This window comes from Gopherus flavomarginatus, chromosome 5 (genome assembly GCF_025201925.1).
Source record: "Gopherus flavomarginatus isolate rGopFla2 chromosome 5, rGopFla2.mat.asm, whole genome shotgun sequence".
NCBI classification, from domain to species: Eukaryota; Metazoa; Chordata; order Testudines; family Testudinidae; genus Gopherus; species Gopherus flavomarginatus.
This window is the reverse complement of record NC_066621.1, coordinates 109,913,094-109,931,102: the sequence shown is the minus strand read 5'-3', so window position 1 is coordinate 109,931,102 and position 18,009 is coordinate 109,913,094. Positions and strand designations below refer to the sequence as shown.

General features: G+C 43.4%; 1 protein-coding gene across 3 annotated transcripts in view; it reads right to left on the bottom strand.

The window, feature by feature from the left end:
* Positions 1–18,009, bottom strand: part of SCFD1 (sec1 family domain containing 1) — a 152,781-nt gene that overhangs the window by 17,037 nt on the left and 117,735 nt on the right. For all 3 annotated transcript variants that reach the window (XR_007774508.1, XM_050953890.1, XM_050953891.1), the window contains exon 21: positions 12,684–12,736. Coding sequence is in view for 2 of the 3 variants with exons in the window: in XM_050953890.1 (XP_050809847.1) it covers positions 12,684–12,736 (53 nt within the window). In the remaining variant the exon portion in view is untranslated. The remainder of the gene's footprint in view (positions 1–12,683; positions 12,737–18,009) is intronic.

Sequence of the window (18,009 nt, the reverse complement as noted above, 5' to 3'; positions counted from 1 at the left end):
TTTTACTACTGATATAAATATAAAAATATTAAATGAGTATATGTATATGCACAAAATGTACAGGGTACATTCTAATAGTTGGTGGTATTTTGTTTTTTTTTTTACAGAGAGTTATAAAAAGACACTTTAAAGGTCATATTTCTCAAAAAAAATTGGATATAGAAATTTCATTCATTCATTCAATTAGCTCAAATATATAAAATTTTTATTTCTTCAGTTCTGGAAGACTAGAGAATTTTCGTCTTGTTTTTTAGTAACGTGAACAGGTGAGAGCTCCATGGATTTTGTAATCGGTGATGCAGCTGGTGGAACTAATGAATTCTGTGAGATAAATCACTAGCGTTCATGGAAATCAGTCAAATCTGTGACCCTTCCTCTCAGACAAATTGGGTTTCTTATTCACATTAGAAGGGTTAACAAGTTTTCCAGTCCATCAAAGGAAGATTTATGGGACAAATTAGGTTGTCTCACACCAGAATAATGGAAGGTATTTCTGAATACTGAGAAGAAGATACAATGTAACCCAGGGGTCGGCAATCTTTCAGAAGTGATGTGCCAAGTCTTCATGTATTCACTCTAATTTAAGGTTTCGCGTGCCGGTCATACATTTTAATGTTTTTCAGAAGGTCTCTCTCTACAAGTCTATATATTATAGAACTAAACTAGTGTTGTACTGTAAAATAAACAAGGTTTTCAAAATGTTTAAGAAGCTTCATTTAAAATTAAATTAAAATGTTGATCTTATGCCACCGACCCACTCAGCCCGCTGCTGGTCTGGGGTTCTGTTCACCTAGGCCGGCAGTGGGCTGAGTGGGGCCTGTGGCCGGGACCTCAACTGGGAAGGGTCTGGCAGCCAGAACCCCAGACCGGCAGCGGGCTGTGTGGGGCTGGTGGCTGGGACCCCAGACCGGCAGTGGGCTGAGAGGCTCAGCTCACTGCCGCTCAGGGGTTCCATCCTCCGGCTCCTGCCAGCCGCTGGACCCACTCAGCCCAGTGCTGGTCTGGGGTCCCAGCCCTGCCCACATACAGTGGGTACCTACCTTCTCCCTGGTTCTGGTCCATTCTCTTCCTTTTTCTGCACTGAGCTGAGAATTGGAGTGGACCAAAAACAGGGCTGGGGGTGAAGGGTCTGGCCAGGAGCTAGAATGGAGGAGGGGGTTCAGGGTTGGGGCAGGAGGTTTGGGTGTGGGGGCACTTACCTTGGCAGCTCCCATGTGGTGTAAGGGGTGCAGGTGGGAATGTAAGTGAGTGTGCAGGGGCTCCCGTTTGGTGCTCAGGGTGGGGTTGGGGATGTGCAGAGTGCATGGGATGGGGGGGGTGGATGTGGGGGGTGCAAGAGTCAGGGCAGAGGGCTTGTGAGGGAGGTGCAGATGTCAGGGTAGGGGGGCTGGGTATGTGTGAGGGTGCCAGTCAGGGCTGGCGTCATGGGGGGGGTAAAGGAGTCAACAGAGGGCTTGGTGGTACAGGGATCAGGGCAGGGGCCTGGGGGTGTCTGAGGGTGCAGGGCTCAGGGCAGAGGGCTGGGTGACTGCCCCCCCCCCCGAGCCGCCAACCCCCCCGCTCCTGGGACCCTGTCATAAACAGATAGCTAAGGGTTAATGTCTCTTTCACCTGTAAAGGGTTAACAAACAGTGACCTGCCACACCTGACCAGAGGACCAATCAGGAGACAAGATACTTTCAAATCTCGGTGGAGGGAAGCCTGTGTGTGTTTTTTTGGGTTTTGCTTTGTTCTCTCTAGGCTCTGAGAGTGACCACACATACCTACAGGCTCTCTAATCTTCTGTTCCAATTTTGTAAGTACAACAGTAGAAAGACAGTTTAGTTTTTTTAATTGTTTTTCTGTATTTGCAACTGTGTATCTGGCTGGTAGAGTTTTTAGGTGTATTTGGGTGAAAGTATTTTAAAATGTATTTCTGCTGGAGAAAGCTTTCTTTCTATTGTCTATAAGCTGAAAGACCCTGTAATATTTACCATCTAAATTACAAAGATAACTTGTACTTTTTTTCCTTCTTTTTATTAAAAGTTTTGCTTTTTAAGACCGGTTTGATTTTTTCCCCAGTTGAGGCTCAAGGGAATTGAGTCTGTACTCACCAGGGAATTGGTGGGGAGAAGGGAAGGATAAATTTCCTCTTTGTGTTAGATTCACGGAGCTTGAATCTGTATTGCCCCTGGGTGAGGGGAAGGAGGAGGGGTGAAGGGGGAATCCCTTTGTTTAGATTCACGGAGCTTGAATCTGTCTCTCTCTCCTAGTGTACCCAGGGTGGGAAGAGCTGGGAGGAAGAAAGGAGGGGGAAGGGAAATGGTTTATTCCCTTTTGTTGTGAGACTCAGGGAATCTGGGTCTTGGGGTCCCCAGGGAAGGTTTTGGGGGAGACCAGAGTCTATCAGGCGCTCTACCTAAGTCCTGACTGGTGGCAGCATATCAGATCTAAGCTGGTAATTAAGCTTAGGGAAATTCATGCTAGTACTCATATTTTGGACGCTAAGGTTCAGATCTGGGAATTATACTATGACAGACCCCACCCCCTATCTAAGCCTCCCTGCCCCTTATCCCCTGACTGCCCCCCTAGGACCCTACCCCCTACCTGTCCCCTGACTGCCCAACCCTTATCCACACCCCCGCACCCAGACAGACCCCCTGGAGTCCAATGCCGATCTAACTGCTCACTGCCCCCTGACAGGATCCCCAGAACTCTGGACCCATAAACCCCCTCACCCACTCCCTGCCTGTCACAATCCCTCTCCACACCCCTACCTCCTGACAGTCCCCCCAGAACTCCCAACTCATCCAACCCCCGCAGCTCCTTGTCTCCTGACCACCCACTCCAGAGACCCCCCCCACACCCTAACTGCTTCCCCAAGACCCTCTTTGCTCCCTGTCCCCTGACTGCCCTGACCCCTATCCACCCCCCAAACAGACCCCGGGACTCCCATGCCCCATCCAACCCCCCCCGCTCCCTGACTGCCCCCTCCAGAGACCCCTGCCCCTAACCCCCCCCAGTATACCACCCCCCCGTATACCACCTCCCCATGCAATCCACCCTGCTCCCTGTCCCTTGACTTCCCCCACCCCTTACCCAAACCCCCTGCTCAGCCCCAGAGCCGGTCCCCTTACTATGAAGCTCCTCACTCATCCGGAGCCTTGCTGCCGCCACCCCTGTGCATGCAGCCCTGCTCCGCCCCACCCCTCAGAGCGCTGTGCGCGCGGCAGCAGGGCTCCGGATGGGCGGGGAGCATCTTTCCCTCCCCACGGAGCCAAACTCTGCCCCGAGGGAGTGCCTAGCCCCAGCCCCCAGAGCGCTGTGCATGCGGCAGCAGGGCTCCAGGGGAAGGCAGGGGAGGTGGCAGCGGCTTGCTGCGCTCGGGCCGGCACTCCGGCCCAGGACCACGGGCCCCGCGGCTTGCCACGTTGGTAGGATTTTTAATGACACACGGAGTCCCAGCAGGCAGCCGCGTGCCATTAAAAATTGGCTCACGTGCCATCTTTGGCACGCATGCCATAGGTTGCTGATCCTTGATGTAACCTCTGGATCACTGTGGGCTGCTGGAAACTTGGATCACTGAGCCTCTGGAAATAAAGTCTAGATGTTGGTATCTCTGAAATGGGCAGAAGAACTGAGGAATAGTGTGTGGTTGAGTTAGTAGATCACACTTTTTGGGTAGTGGATTATGAAGATTTATATATTGAAAATATACTCGGGCAGAGGTTGGGTGAATGTAAGCAGACTGATCAGTGCACAAAGAAGAATATAACATAAAGGGATGGATTTTAAAACAGAAGGCTGCAACTTTATGGCGTGTGCGTGCGTGTGTCAGAGAGAAAGAGAAACCCTTAGGCTTTACTTCAGTCCCAGCGCGTATATTAAATGGCCTCCATGCCAAATAACCAATATTCATGGCTGGTCCCCTTCCGCCTAATTCCTAGGATTCAGCTCACCTCATAATCTTCTTACCCTCTCTTCAGAAAAGGGGATGGGGGCAAACATGAAGGGTACCTCATTCTGCAAAAATTTATGGTCTACCCTTCTTCTGGAGGCTAATAGGTTCTACAAGTTATTCCCTGAGTCTCTTGCTCAAGTTGATTTCTGGGAGTCGTCTCTTTAAGCCTCTTATCCACACTGGACACCAGCTTCACAAACTTATAAACTCCACTTATAAACTTACGACTTATAAATTCCTGTCCTTACTCTTTGTTAACCTGAAACCAGGCTTCCAGAGTGCTGCAAGGAAGGCAAAAACAACTGCTAGGCATCTTGTGAATCTTGCCCTGGGGGAAAAAAATTCACTCCTGATTCTTAAATCTGGTGATGTGGTCAGACTCTCAGCATGTTGGAAAGGCAGTCCAAACTATATTTCCATTACAGGACAGGGAAAGTGGGGCTGTTGCACGTTCAGAGGGCTTCAGGGACAGGGAAAGCTGGGGAAAGCACACAAGATAATCAATCAGCTCCCCCAGTTGCATACCCAATGAGCAGCTGGGAAAGTGAAGAAATCTCTTCCTTCCCTGAAACCCCTTTCCTGTACATTGCAAGGGAAGGTGGAGGAAGGAAAGAGATGGCTCTGGAGTAGCAGAGTCTACCCTACCTTTCCTCACTGTTATGTCCCCAGGGTTTAATCAAATAATCCCCTTGCTGGCCCATAGGTAGGTTGTGATACAGGGGCACAGTTTATGGAATGCTGACCATACATTCAATAACTATAGGCTTCTAATAATGTTTTGTATAAATGTCCTTTTTTACAACTGTGCAGTAACACTCTGGGCTTGTCTACATCAGAAAGTTGCAGCGCTGGTGAGGGAGTTACAGCGCTGCAACTTTGAAGGTGTACACATCTGCAGGGCACCACCAGCGCTGCAACTCCCTGTTTGCAGCGCTGGCCGTACTCCCGTTTTGTCTCGGGTGTAGAGGATCCAGCGCTGGTGATCCAGCGCTGGTAATCCAATGTAGACACTTACCAGCGCTTTTCTTGACCTCCGTGGAAGGAGGAAGCCTCTGGTAATCAAGCTGGTCTCCTTTCCCGGTTTGCTCTCTCGTTCCCGGAGCCCAGAGCAAGCAGATCTCCTTCCCTGCGGTTTGCTGGGTGGCTCCGGGAACGAGAGAGCAAACCGCGGCGAAGCGGGTCTCCTTTCCCGGTTTGCTCTCTCGTTCCCGGAGCCCAGAGCAAGCAGGTCTCCTTCCCTGCGGTTTGCTGGGTGGCTCCGGGAACGCGAGAGCAAACCGCGGCGAAGCGGGTCTCCTTTCCCGGTTTGCTCTCTCGTTCCCGGAGCCCAGAGCAAGCAGATCTCCTTCCCTGCGGTTTGCTGGGTGGCTCCGGGAACGAGAGAGCAAACCGCGGCGAAGCGGGTCTCCTTTCCCGGTTTGCTCTCTCGTTCCCGGAGCCCAGAGCAAGCAGGTCTCCTTCCCTGCGGTTTGCTGGGTGGCTCGGGGAACGAGAGAGCAAACCGCGGCGAAGCGGGTCTCCTTTCCCGGTTTGCTCTCTCGTTCCCGGAGCCCAGAGCAAGCAGGTCTCCTTCCCTGCGGTTTGCTGGGTGGCTCCGGGAACGCGAGAGCAAACCGCGGCGAAGCGGGTCTCCTTTCCCGGTTTGCTCTCTCGTTCCCGGAGCCCAGAGCAAGCAGATCTCCTTCCCTGCGGTTTGCTGGGTGGCTCCGGGAACGAGAGAGCACACCGCGGCGAAGCGGGTCTCCTTTCCCGGTTTGCTCTCTCGTTCCCGGAGCCCAGAGCAAGCAGGTCTCCTTCCCTGCGGTTTGCTGGGTGGCTCCGGGAACGAGAGAGCAAACCGCGGCGAAGCGGGTCTCCTTTCCCGGTTTGCTCTCTCGTTCCCGGAGCCCAGAGCAAGCAGGTCTCCTTCCCTGCGGTTTGCTGGGTGGCTCCGGGAACGAGAGAGCAAACCGTGGCGAAGCGGGTCTCCTTTCCCGGTTTGCTCTCTCGTTCCCGGAGCCCAGAGCAAGCAGGTCTCCTTCCCTGCGGTTTGCTGGGTGGCTCCGGGAACGCGAGAGCAAACCGCGGCGAAGCGGGTCTCCTGTCCCGGTTTGCTCTCTCGTTCCCGGAGCCCAGAGCAAGCAGATCTCCTTCCCTGCGGTTTGCTGGGTGGCTCCGGGAACGAGAGAGCAAACCGCGGCGAAGCGGGTCTCCTTTCCCGGGTTGCTCTCTCGTTCCCGGAGCCCAGAGCAAGCAGGTCTCCTTCCCTGCGGTTTGCTGGGTGGCTCCGGGAACGAGAGAGCAAACCGCGGCGAAGCGGGTCTCCTTTCCCGGTTTGCTCTCTCGTTCCCGGAGCCCAGAGCAAGCAGGTCTCCTTCCCTGCGGTTTGCTGGGTGGCTCCGGGAACGAGAGAGCAAACCGCGGCGAAGCGGGTCTCCTTTCCCGGTTTGCTCTCGCGTTCCCGGAACCCCCCTTGAAGCCGCCCAACAGCGCTGCAGTGTGGCCACATCTAACACCACTTGCAGCGCTGGTTGCTGTAAGTGTGGCCACTCTGCAGCGCTGGCCCTATACAGCTGTACTAATACAGCTGTAACAACCAGCGCTGCAAAACTTTAGATGTAGACATGGCCTCTGTCTTTTGGTCTGGAAATATGTGAACACCACATAAAGAAACAAGAGCCCTAACCAAAAACAATGAAATCACTATTATGCAGATAATGTAGTTTTCAGAATCCACAGTTTACAAGTTATGATTCCAAGAGAGGTTTGAGGAAAGAAATATAAGACAAAGCAAGAACAAATTAAGATAAAAGAAGAAAAAAAAAGAATTGATTTCTCACTGTCTTTTTTCAGGAATTCTTCCCAAATTCCTCAAAATTGGTAGATAACAATTTGATCAATATTGCCATTCCTCAGAAGACGCTCATTCTCCTATACACTGGAATCAATCCTTTACTACAGGTGGACTGACATTCTGGCATGAATGCAGCAGCCGCTTCATTTACATTATTGCTAATATAGTTCTCCCGTATTTAAATATGATCTATACATTCATATATATTCAACTTCATCCTTTTCGACAAGTCTCACAAATACTGACAGAGGTGTAATGTGGGAAGAAAAATTTAGCTGTGCTGTGGCTGGATTAGGTTAACATAATTCCTAAATACTTTTAGAAGTAATAAGTAGAAACTCCAATAGTCCACACAGCAAAAGGGTATGTTGGAATGAAATTAGTTTTGTGCTAGAGAATACCTCAAAGACAAATTAATAAGGGCCTTTCAGTAATCGTAATACTGAACATCAACATTTTAAAGTTGAGTTTTTGGCAACTAGCTGGACTAGTTTCTTGGATCATTTTCAGCTGTTGAAAGAACATTGTTTGATCTGCATGGTACTGTTCAGAAGATAAGGATGACTACAAACAAAAGCCTATGCAGCTATATTTATTCTGCTGTCTCTTTCATCAGACTTGGTTTAAAATGAATTGGAACCTTTATTCGCTTAAGAGTAAAATTTGTAGCCCCTCTAGTCATATACATAACATGCTTAAGATTGTCCTACATGCCTTATGGAAGGAAGACAGACAAGAAGTGGTCTCCAAGAACTAATTTTTCTGAATTATGTGGACACAACCTTGCATCTGCACTGCATGTTCCAGTATGATGATGCATGAAAGCACATAAGTTCACAAACAAATTGTAATATGAACACACAGAAACTGTGATACCTGTGGGTGCAAATTAGATACTAAAATCAATGCATATTTTTGTAAGAGCAAAAAAAAATCAAGTTTGGCTTGATTTTAGTAATTTAAACTATTTTTTAATAGTTTCACAGATAAAACTGCACTCAAACCAGATGTTTCACAATAGCAAAATAAAACAGGCTGAAAGATGCTGCTATATTTAAAGAAGGAAAATATACAGCACTGCCAATTTTAACTTTGACAGCTTTCAGCACTCGTTTTTAATCCATAAAGCTACTTTTGAAAGTGCATGTGCAATGTATAAAACAGATACTTATACTCTGAAAATCATTTTTCATTATTGTAAATGTGCTTGTCAGGAGTGAAAAACACTGGAAATGGGACAGCTGAAATTCTGATTGCATGCAAATGGCCAAGGACAATGTTGGCCCTGCCTTCTCCAACGAGAAAGCCCACGAATCAAATGATCTTCCTGTTCTCCCAGAACTGAGTTGGATTTTTTTAAGTATATTAAAACCAAAGATCTTCTCTATTTCTAGAGAGTGCTATTGCTGAGATTATCAGCTACAGATATCATTCATAAAAGTAGCACTTCATGAAACAGTTTATGACATTTTTGCTGTAAGCGCTACTATTTCTTCCTTTTTCTTTTCACAAAATGTCTAGATAATTCTCCATTTCACACTAAACGAACAAGAATCTATGTTACTACCAACGTAGTTTATAGAACTACTGTACAATTACATCAAAATTTCAGGTTAAAAATGGATGAAAATATTTACCTCTTTACTAATAGGTAGGGAAGTTTAAGTTAATTGTTAATGATCTATGACTTTAAGAAGTTAGAGTATGAAAAATTCTGAGATCAAACAGTATTTTTGTAAATAGTTTTAACATTCCAGAGTAAAAAAGTATCACAAGAAATCCTGCTGCTAAACGTTAGGACCCATTCTTTTATCTGTGCAAGACTATTTGTAAGATATTAGCAGCATTCTCAGTCAGCGGAATGAGTGTTCCAAATGCAGTATTACAGAAATCCAAGGTGGATAAAAAGCAATGATTTATTAAAACAAAAAAAAAAAAAAGATGTTTTTTCATTTAAATTGGATTTTTCTTGATAAAATGCTTTTTGAGGAAAACATCTATCTAAAATAGTTTTAATTAAGACACATTATAGCTCACAGATATCCCCTCACAGAATAGGGATTATAAATTCTAATTCTATAGTATAAAACAATATATTCATGTAGTGTTTATGAAAAGTTTTGTAAATGAGTTCCAACAGCTCATGGATTAGAGACTCAATTTTATGAGGTTCTGGGGGATTCTGTATACATTATTTAGGTTAATCTTTCTATCTAACCAATGGGACTCAATGCTCAGTCGTGAAGATATGATAAGAGATACTTAGTTTTGCAGTTCTCAAACTGTGGATTTGTGTCTCAGAGATAACATGCTTGTTAACAGCAAAAATGTTTTAAAATAAATAAATATATAGAGGTGAGAAATAACTGACTTCAACCCTATTGTCCATCCCTCTGCAAATTTGTGTACACTGATTCAATCCCTTACCTCTCCCTAAAAGTGTAAAGTTTAAAAAACTTCAATGAATTGAAAAGTTCAATGAATTGTTGAGGGCAGAATAGATATGGACAAGGAGATGAAGTCTGGAGATAAATGTGAGAAGGAAGGGATAGTCAGTAGAAACAAAAAGTAAAACTGTTTGAGCAGCATATTCCAGAAGTTCTGAGGTCTTTCTGAGTGCAGCCTTCATTGATCTGAGATCTACTATACCATTCTCTCACTAGAATGAAAAACCTATAATGGCAGCAGGCCGTAAGAGAGACCCAGTTTGGGACTATTTTAATGAAGTTCCTCTACCTGTGGGTAAGACAGGCATGCATGTAAAATGCAAACAGAGCAACAAAGAAATGCAAGGCCTGCTTGCCTGAATGAAACAACATCACGAGAAGTGTTCCTTCTTGGGAGGAAGCTGCGTTGAAGATGGTGAAAAGAACATGTCTGAACATGAAGGATTTTCAGGTTGGTAAACTTTTTTATTTCATTCTTCTTTCTTAATGACTGCCTGTCTTCCTTCTGGACTATTCTTGATTTCTCATATTTGAGGAAAAATATAGCTGTTACTCTATGGTACTATCATTTTAGATGCAGTTGTGATCAAAAAATAAATAGCAGAAATAGGCAGATCTTCCTTTTACAATTTCACCTTTAAAGTAGTACTGAGTGTCAGTGAATGCCGTGAGTAATACTAAATGAGCAGTATGGGAATAATAATTAAACAACTGCATTGACTTATTTTTTTTTTTTTTAGGAGAATCCATCCTAAACATACAGGATTCTGAAGACTATCCACCTTCAAGATCACCTCATTTTCTATAGTTTCAGAATTATCTGCCAATGATAGTGTCAGTTACATCGTGTCTGTCACATAGCCACATTATATCACCTGTAGCAAAATGAAAAAAAAATCTCCATCATCCAAAAACAACCACAGATAAGTTTTTGATAAGAATCAGCAGATTACAAAAAGAAGTAATTGATGAAAAAATTGCTTGGTTTGTTTATGCAACAAACTCTCCTTTCTGTATGATTGAGAACCCACCCTTCATTAACATGGTTCAGGCATTAAGACCAGGATATAGTCCACCCAACAAAGCAGATGCTGCAGGCAAATTGTTGGATAAAGTGTATGAAAGAGAAATTGAGCAGTGTGCAAAAGGTCTAGAGGGTAAAATTGTTAACTTGAGTCTTGATGGGTGGAGCAATGTCCACAATGATCCTGTTGTATGTGCTTGTGTGATAACAGATGGGAATGTCTTCCTTCCAGAAACAATTGATACATCAGGAAATGCACACACAGCAGAATACTTACAAGAAGTAGCAGTAAAAGCTATAACAAACTGTGAAAAAAAAAATTAAAATGTCTAGTACACAGCTTGGTCACAGACAATGCTGCAAATGTATCCAAGATGAGAAGAAATTATTTAGAAGAGAGTCCCAAGCTAATAACATACGGTTGCAGTGCTCATTTGATGCACCACCTAGCCAAAGACTTCATTGTTCCAGAAATAAAGGCCAATGTTGTTGAAATTGCAAAATACTTCTGCAACAACCACTTTGCAGCAGCTGCTCTGAAAAAAGTGGGAGGAACCAAGCTAACTCTCCCACAAGACACGCGATGGAACTCAGTAGTGGACTGTTTCAGGCACTATATCAAGAACCGGCCTAATCTAATGAGAGTTTGTGAACAAAATCGGGGAAAAATAGATGGCACTGTCACAGTCAAAGTTCTCAACATTGGGCTTAAGAGAAATGTTGAATACATGCCGAGTACCCTGAGAAACCCATTTCTGTAGCCTTGAACAAAATGCAGGCAAATAGCTGTTTTATTGTTGATGCTGTTGACATTTGCAAGGAACTGAGTGAGATCTTAAAAAGAGAATTATGCAATGACAGAGTTAAATTACAAGCATTAAAAAAACTAATGGGACAAGCACCATCTCCAGCTCATTTTCTTGCAAATATTTTCAGTACTTGGTACCAGGGTCAAACCTTAACTGCTGAAGAAGAGGAGCTGGCTATAACATGGACATCCAGCAATCATCCCTCCAGAACGCCAACTATAATAAACTTCAGAGCTAAGGGTGAACTGTTCAAGAAATACGTTTGCTGATGATGTTTTAAAGAAAGTCACACCAGTGAACTGGTGGAAGTCACTTAAGCACTTGGATTCAGAGACTGTGGAAGTGATAATCTCACTTTTAACAGCAGTAGCTTCTTCTGCCAGTGTAGAAAGAATATTTTCTTCCTTTGGACTAATTCATTCCAAATTGAGAAATCGTTTGAGACCTGAACAAGCAGGAAAGCTTGTTTTTCTTTTCCAGATTATGAACAAACAGGAAAATGAAGGTGGAGACGACTGAGTTAGCTGCAGAAGTCAATATTTTAAGTTTCTCATGTTGACCTGGTTGACATAGTTGATTTAATTTTTGTTTTTATGCAAAATATATTTCATGTGACTATTTTAGTTAAAAACTAAACAATCCTGATTTTAACAAAAACAAACCTGATTAAAAAAAATTTGAATGTTTAACTAAATTAAAAAAATTCATATGCTTGTTTTGTTAAAATATTATATGTTTGCTGTTGAAGAAAAAAATCCAGAACACATAACGTCGTTGTTTTAGTTAAATAAAACAATTTAAATGTCTGTCTGGTGATATTCTCCTCCTAATACAGCATGGCAAGAAAATCCTACAAATATTAATGATTAACCTGTTGAATTGGAGATAGTTCACTTTCCAATGACTTCATAAATATCTGCTTCAATCACCTTTGGTAAATGAAATAACCAAACAATCATTCATTTTCTGATATAGCTGGAAAACTAATCTGAAAAGTTTTCAAAATAAATCACTTAAAAAAATCTATAGCGTGTACCTTCTAAAAATGAAATCTACATTTATCTCTGAGTTGTGAAGAGTATTTATTAAGTTATAAGAACCAACAAGAATGCACTTTTATGTAGAAATCCATGATTAAATCAAGTCTTCCTGACTATTGATTTAAATCATGATTTAAATCAAATACACCCTGCAGAAATCTCTCTGGTGAGTCCAGACTCCAGGGAATTGCTTTTCACTGCAAATTCCTCTAACATCAGCTGTCTGACTTAGAGGTTGTGACTATCATTTCAAGCAATCACTAAATAGGGAAAAGTTGAATTTAAAAGACAAAAAAAGGGGTGCCAAACAATAAAACTTATGGTGAGCAAAACACCCCAAAATATTTTCAAAATGCATGCCTTCCTTCTAAAAACAGTATACTTGTGATTTAAAGAATTATGTAAGTGCACAAAAATACAGAAAGTAGCTGCAAAAGATTCTGCAGAAAATACTCTTGTAAGAGAATACTTTCTGTAAATTAATGGGAATAATGCAGCTATGTTATGATCGAAATTAAATACAAAATTTTTACGTTAGCTGTTCCAATATATAGAAGGTAAAAAGAAAAAAAAAACCATAGTAAACTCACCTGTCACTGCCTCGTAACATCTTGGGGTCAAAATACCTGTAGTCATCTGTCTCCTATTAAAAAGAAGGATTGTTAAAATCAGCACATTTTTATCTTAAACACCGTAACTTTGTGATTTTTTTGGGTAAAATTTTTCATTAAGCCGTTTTCAAATCAATGTACTATTACATTTAGAAACTACATTATATAAAGTAATAAAAATTATGAGACCCATGTACATTTTCAATTTTTGTATTTCATTGAAAAACCACTCTATAAATACTCATTCTCCCACAGCAATAAAGATGCTATGAAGGGTGCTATTGAGCGCAGTCTTTGTTTTTGGCTCATTTGAAATTCACTGCAACCAAACTATCTAAAATACACTGGTTGCATAATATGTCCCCACAGCAAAAGTAATATGTGAAAAGAAAAATAAAGGTGTCACTAGCTTTAGAGGCACATAATGTAGTTTGTTCCAGAAGTTAAAAATTTTCCAGGCCACAATAAGACCTACTATCTATTTATAACAACCAAAAATCCTTGTGGGACTGAATACCACAACAGATCAAATCATCCAGTTTCCATTATGAAACTTATACTTGTATAATTTCATGTCATGATTTATGGCTACTATTAAAACAAAAATTTTGGGTACAAATGAGAGGAATTATACAAGGGCTTGAAAAGTTTTGACTGGTTGAAGTTATTATAGGAAAGGATTTTTTCTTCATTCAAAGCATTTCCAAGACATATCCAATATTTTCATTGGCAGTGAGCAAGACTTTTGTCAAATACCACAGGGGAAAAAAGGAACCCCCCCCTCCCCAATTCTACTTAAATGTTTCTGACAATTAATTGGCTTTCAACAATTTCCACACTTTCATCCTTATATTGCAAGGTGTAATGTGTGGATGGATAACTGTGCCCAGGCAGGACCCCATTAAACTTCACTGAGACTACATGCTGATATAGCAGTCTACTCATGTGGTGGTACACATTGCAGGATTGGGGTCTGTGTGTCTTGTTGATTTACTTTAGTATAACAACTCCAGATCTTTACCCCCAATGATAACACAATATTTTATATACATATGCACATAAGATATTTTAAAAATTTGCTTATTTTCTTTAAGGATCACAGAATAATTACTTGAACTTAAAAAAAGGTATTTTACCCTAAAAATTAGGGGTCTCAAAAAACTCAATTTAGATCTAGTGTCACACAGTCTCTGTATAGAGGTTTAATAAATTCGACTGGGAATTTCAGCAACACTTGCTGGGTCTGGCAGGATTCATGATTTTGGCAGGCTCATATATGCAGGCGGTAAGCAAACTTCAAAGTAACAACATAGAAATTAACAGACATTCCTAGACTAACTCTAAAACTGAGAAGAATTAAAGACACTTTAACCTTGACAAAGAATTTCAGGTTTCCTGCTAATTGGAACTAATTACAGATTAATGTTAGTCAAAAAGCATACTTAAAAAATCAATACTATGAACATTCCCAATGAGAATATCATTGCTGTATGTTCAGTGTAGCGTTTAAAGAGAAAATAGCTGATGAAAAGTCAAACATAAAAAGCAAATCAGAGGATTAGAAAACTGGCTGGCTAAAACAGTTTAAAAATTTACTTGAATACTGCGAAAATCAGATCTCAGCCTGAGAAAAAGAGGTTACTCAACCAATACAGTAATTGAGGTGACAGTAACTGCAGGTGCAGTAGTGCCTCCTGTACCTCGGATCAGAGATTTTTGGTAGCCTTGCCTATTGGGCCGCACATGTGCTCCTCCCCTTCTCGTGCTCTGAGGTTCAACTGACTTCAGTTCCTTTTCCACTGCAGAGTCTGTGTTTGAACTCCAAAGCAGCGGGGAGGAGGGCAGGAAATGGAGCATCTCGAAGAGCCTTAGTTACTGCACAGGGTGAGTAAAGTTCTCTTCTTCTTCTTCTTCGAGTAGTGTACCTGTAGGTGACTGTTCAGCAGTGCCCCTAGAGGGAAGGCTGGAGCTTCCAAGGATGATAGGACAGTCTGTCCTAGTAGAGCACGATGCCTCATCGTGGGTCATGGCATAGTGTTGGCTAAAAGTGTTTGTGTATGCCTGGGTGGCAGCTTTGCAAATATCAGTAACTGACATGTTGTTTAGAAAGGCAATTGAAGTGAAGAGCGAGTGAGTGGAATGCGTTCGAGTTCCAGGTGGGGGGTTACAATTTGTGTCATTTATCAGAGGGGTTGCCGTGTTAGTCTGGATCTGTAAAAAGCGACAAGAGAGTCCTGTGGCACCTTATAGATTAACAGAAGTATTGGAGCATAAGCTTTCATGGATGAATACTCACTTCGTCAGACGCATTCACCCACGAAAGCTTATGCTCCAATACTTCTGTTAGCCTATAAGGTGCCACAGGACTCTCTGTTGCAATTTGTGTCATTGGTAGCAAAGGGGGATGCACTCTGAGATCCATTTGGAAAGGTGTTGTTTGGCTATGGCTGCTCACTTTGATCTTTCAGCAATAGAGGAATAAGCGTGGTGAATACCTGAAAGATTTAGTTCTGTCAAGGTAAAAGGCTAATGGTCGTCTGACATCCAAGATGTGTAACGTGTTGGTTGCCATGTGGCTTTGGGAAGAAGGAGGGAAGGTGGATAGGTTGGTTTTGAAGGAAAGAGGACAGCATCTTAGGTAAGAATTTCGGGTTTGGTCATAACATGACCTTGATTTTGTGAAAGACTGTGTATGGCGGGTATGCCAGGAGAGCACCCATCTCTCCTACTCATCGGGCAGATGAGATGGATGAGAAATGCTGTTTTCATGGATAGGTATACGTAGGAGCACATTGCCATGCTTAAACAGGGGGCCAGTGAGACAGTGCAAAACTAGGCTGGGATCCCAAGGTAGGGTCAAGTCTCGTATTTGAGGATACTGGTTTTGAAGGCCCTTAAGGAATCTTTCTGTTACTGTGTGGATAAATATGGAATAACCTATCCTGGGGTGGAATGCAGTGATTGTGGCCAGGTGTCTGAACGGAGCTTGTGGAGAGTCCTGATCTTTTAAATTCTAGAGTGTAGTCTAGAATGAGAGACAAAGGAGCACTCATTGCAGGGACATGTTTGGTGTTGCACCAAGTTCAGAATCTTTTCCATTTATAGAGGTACATTATATCACATTTGCTATTTAAAAGAATCTCTTTCATCTCTTCTGACGTCATTGCCGAATCCTGGAACCACAGAGGAGTCATGCCTTCAGATGTGGGAGTTCTAGATTGGGATAGAGGATTTGGCCTGTGTCCTGTGAGAGGAGGTGTGGAGTCAACTGTAGGGTGATTGGTGCACAGACTGCCATGTGCATGAGGTAAGGATACCAAATCTGTGGTGGCCATGTTGGGGCCATGAGAATAACTGTGGCTTGTTCCATCTTGTGAAGCCCTTTGAACAATAGGGGAAATGGTGGAAAGCCACAGAGTAGGGGTGCAACCCATGTAATAAGTAAGCACAACTGTGGACATCTGGCAACTTTGGGTGTGCTGAAGAGATCTATGTTCGGGAATCCCCAGCAGCTGAATGTGTCCTGCAGGGCTCTTGTGTCTAACTCCCAGTTGTGATCTTGTGAGAATCTCCTGCTCAGTGAGTCTGCCATGACGTTCTGGTGTCCAGGTAGGTATGAGACTGAGATGCTGATGATGTATTGGATACACCAGTTCCAAAATTTTAGTGCTTCTGATCACAGGGACCTTGCTCCCCCATGTCTTTTGATAAAAAACATGCAGGTAATGTTGTCCATCATTGCTCTTCTTTACGGCCCTTTGTCTATTAATGGTAGAAAGTGTCGGCATGCATTGCGTATTGCATGTAATTCTAGGAGACTGATGTGCAACACTGATTCTGAGGGGGACCACCTGCCCTGTATCATGGAGGTCTGTAGATGTGTTTCCTACCCGTGTAGGGAGGTGTCGGTTGTTTGTATCAAGGACAGTGTTGGGTGAAGGAAGGGCATCCCCAACATTTTGGGGTTGTGTACACCAATCCAATGAGTCCTTGATTTTGAGTGGTATCAATAGCAGGTTTGTTTAGGCTGTGTCTGTGGGGTACATACACTGTTTGTAGCCATCCCTGAAGATGGCACATGTGTAATCTGGTATGTTTCACAACAAACGTGGCCCCTGCCATATGACTGAGCAGTTGTAGAGATGTTCTGGCAGATATCTGTGGGCTGGTGGCTCACAGTGGAGATGATACTATTACCAAAAATCTGTGACTTGGGAGGAAGGCTCTTGCTTTGGCAGCCTCCAGCTGATTCCCAATAAATTTCAGAGCTGTACTGGTGTCAGGACCAACTTTTGTATGTTTATCTGAAGGCTGAGGTTGGAGAAAAAGTCCATCATTTTTCTTATTGCTTTGACAGTGTAGACTCTGGAGGGAGCTTTGAGGAGGCAGTCATCTAGATATGGGAATATTACAACCCGCTGTTTGTGTAGGTGCACTGCCACCACGAGGACTTTGGAAAATACCGATGACACTGTAGAAAGCCAAAGGGTAGTACCTTGTTTTAGTAATGGTTGGACCCCAGGATGAAGCTGAGCAATCGCCTCTGGGAAGGGTGTATGGTGATATGGAAGTACGTGTCTTCCAGGTCAAAGACTGGGAACTAGTCCCCCTGTTACAGTGCTGGGATAATTGTTGATAGTGTGATCATCTTGAAGCATTGTAGTTTGATGAATTTTTTGAGATTCCTCAAATCTAGGATAAGTATCTACTCAGCTAATTTTTTTTGGATCAGAAAATAGTGGGAATAAAAATCTTTCCCTCTGTGTTAGAATGGGACCAGTTCTATGGCTCCCAGCTGCAGAAGGTGGTTTATTTCTTCTTGTAGAAAGTGTTTGTGAAAAGGGTCCCTGAAGAGGGACGGGGAGGTGGGGTGGCTGAGTGAGAGGGGAACGGAATGAAGTACCCTCTGTTGATGATTTCCAAGACCCACTTGTCCGAGGTGCCTTTTGCCGTAAGAGGTAGAAGGTGGCCAAGTAGCCGCCAAACTGATGGTCTATTGAAGATGGTTGCACCAACTGGACCAGAGGGAGGCATCTTAGGGCCTCGACCAAAGCTTCAATATTGTTGTTTGGAGGTCAATGTGTGAGATATAGCCCCTTGAGTTCTGCCTGAGTTTGGGAGGACGCCTCTGTTGCCTACATTGCGTGTCATACTGTTGCTGATGGGTGAAATGTATAGGTTGAAACCTTGGGATAGCCTGGTTTCTACCCTATCTTCTCTTAGGTGCTGGTGTATATATGCTGAGTGAACAGAGTATCACTCTAGAGTCTTTTAAAGAATGGAGGGACTCATCCATGTGCTCGGT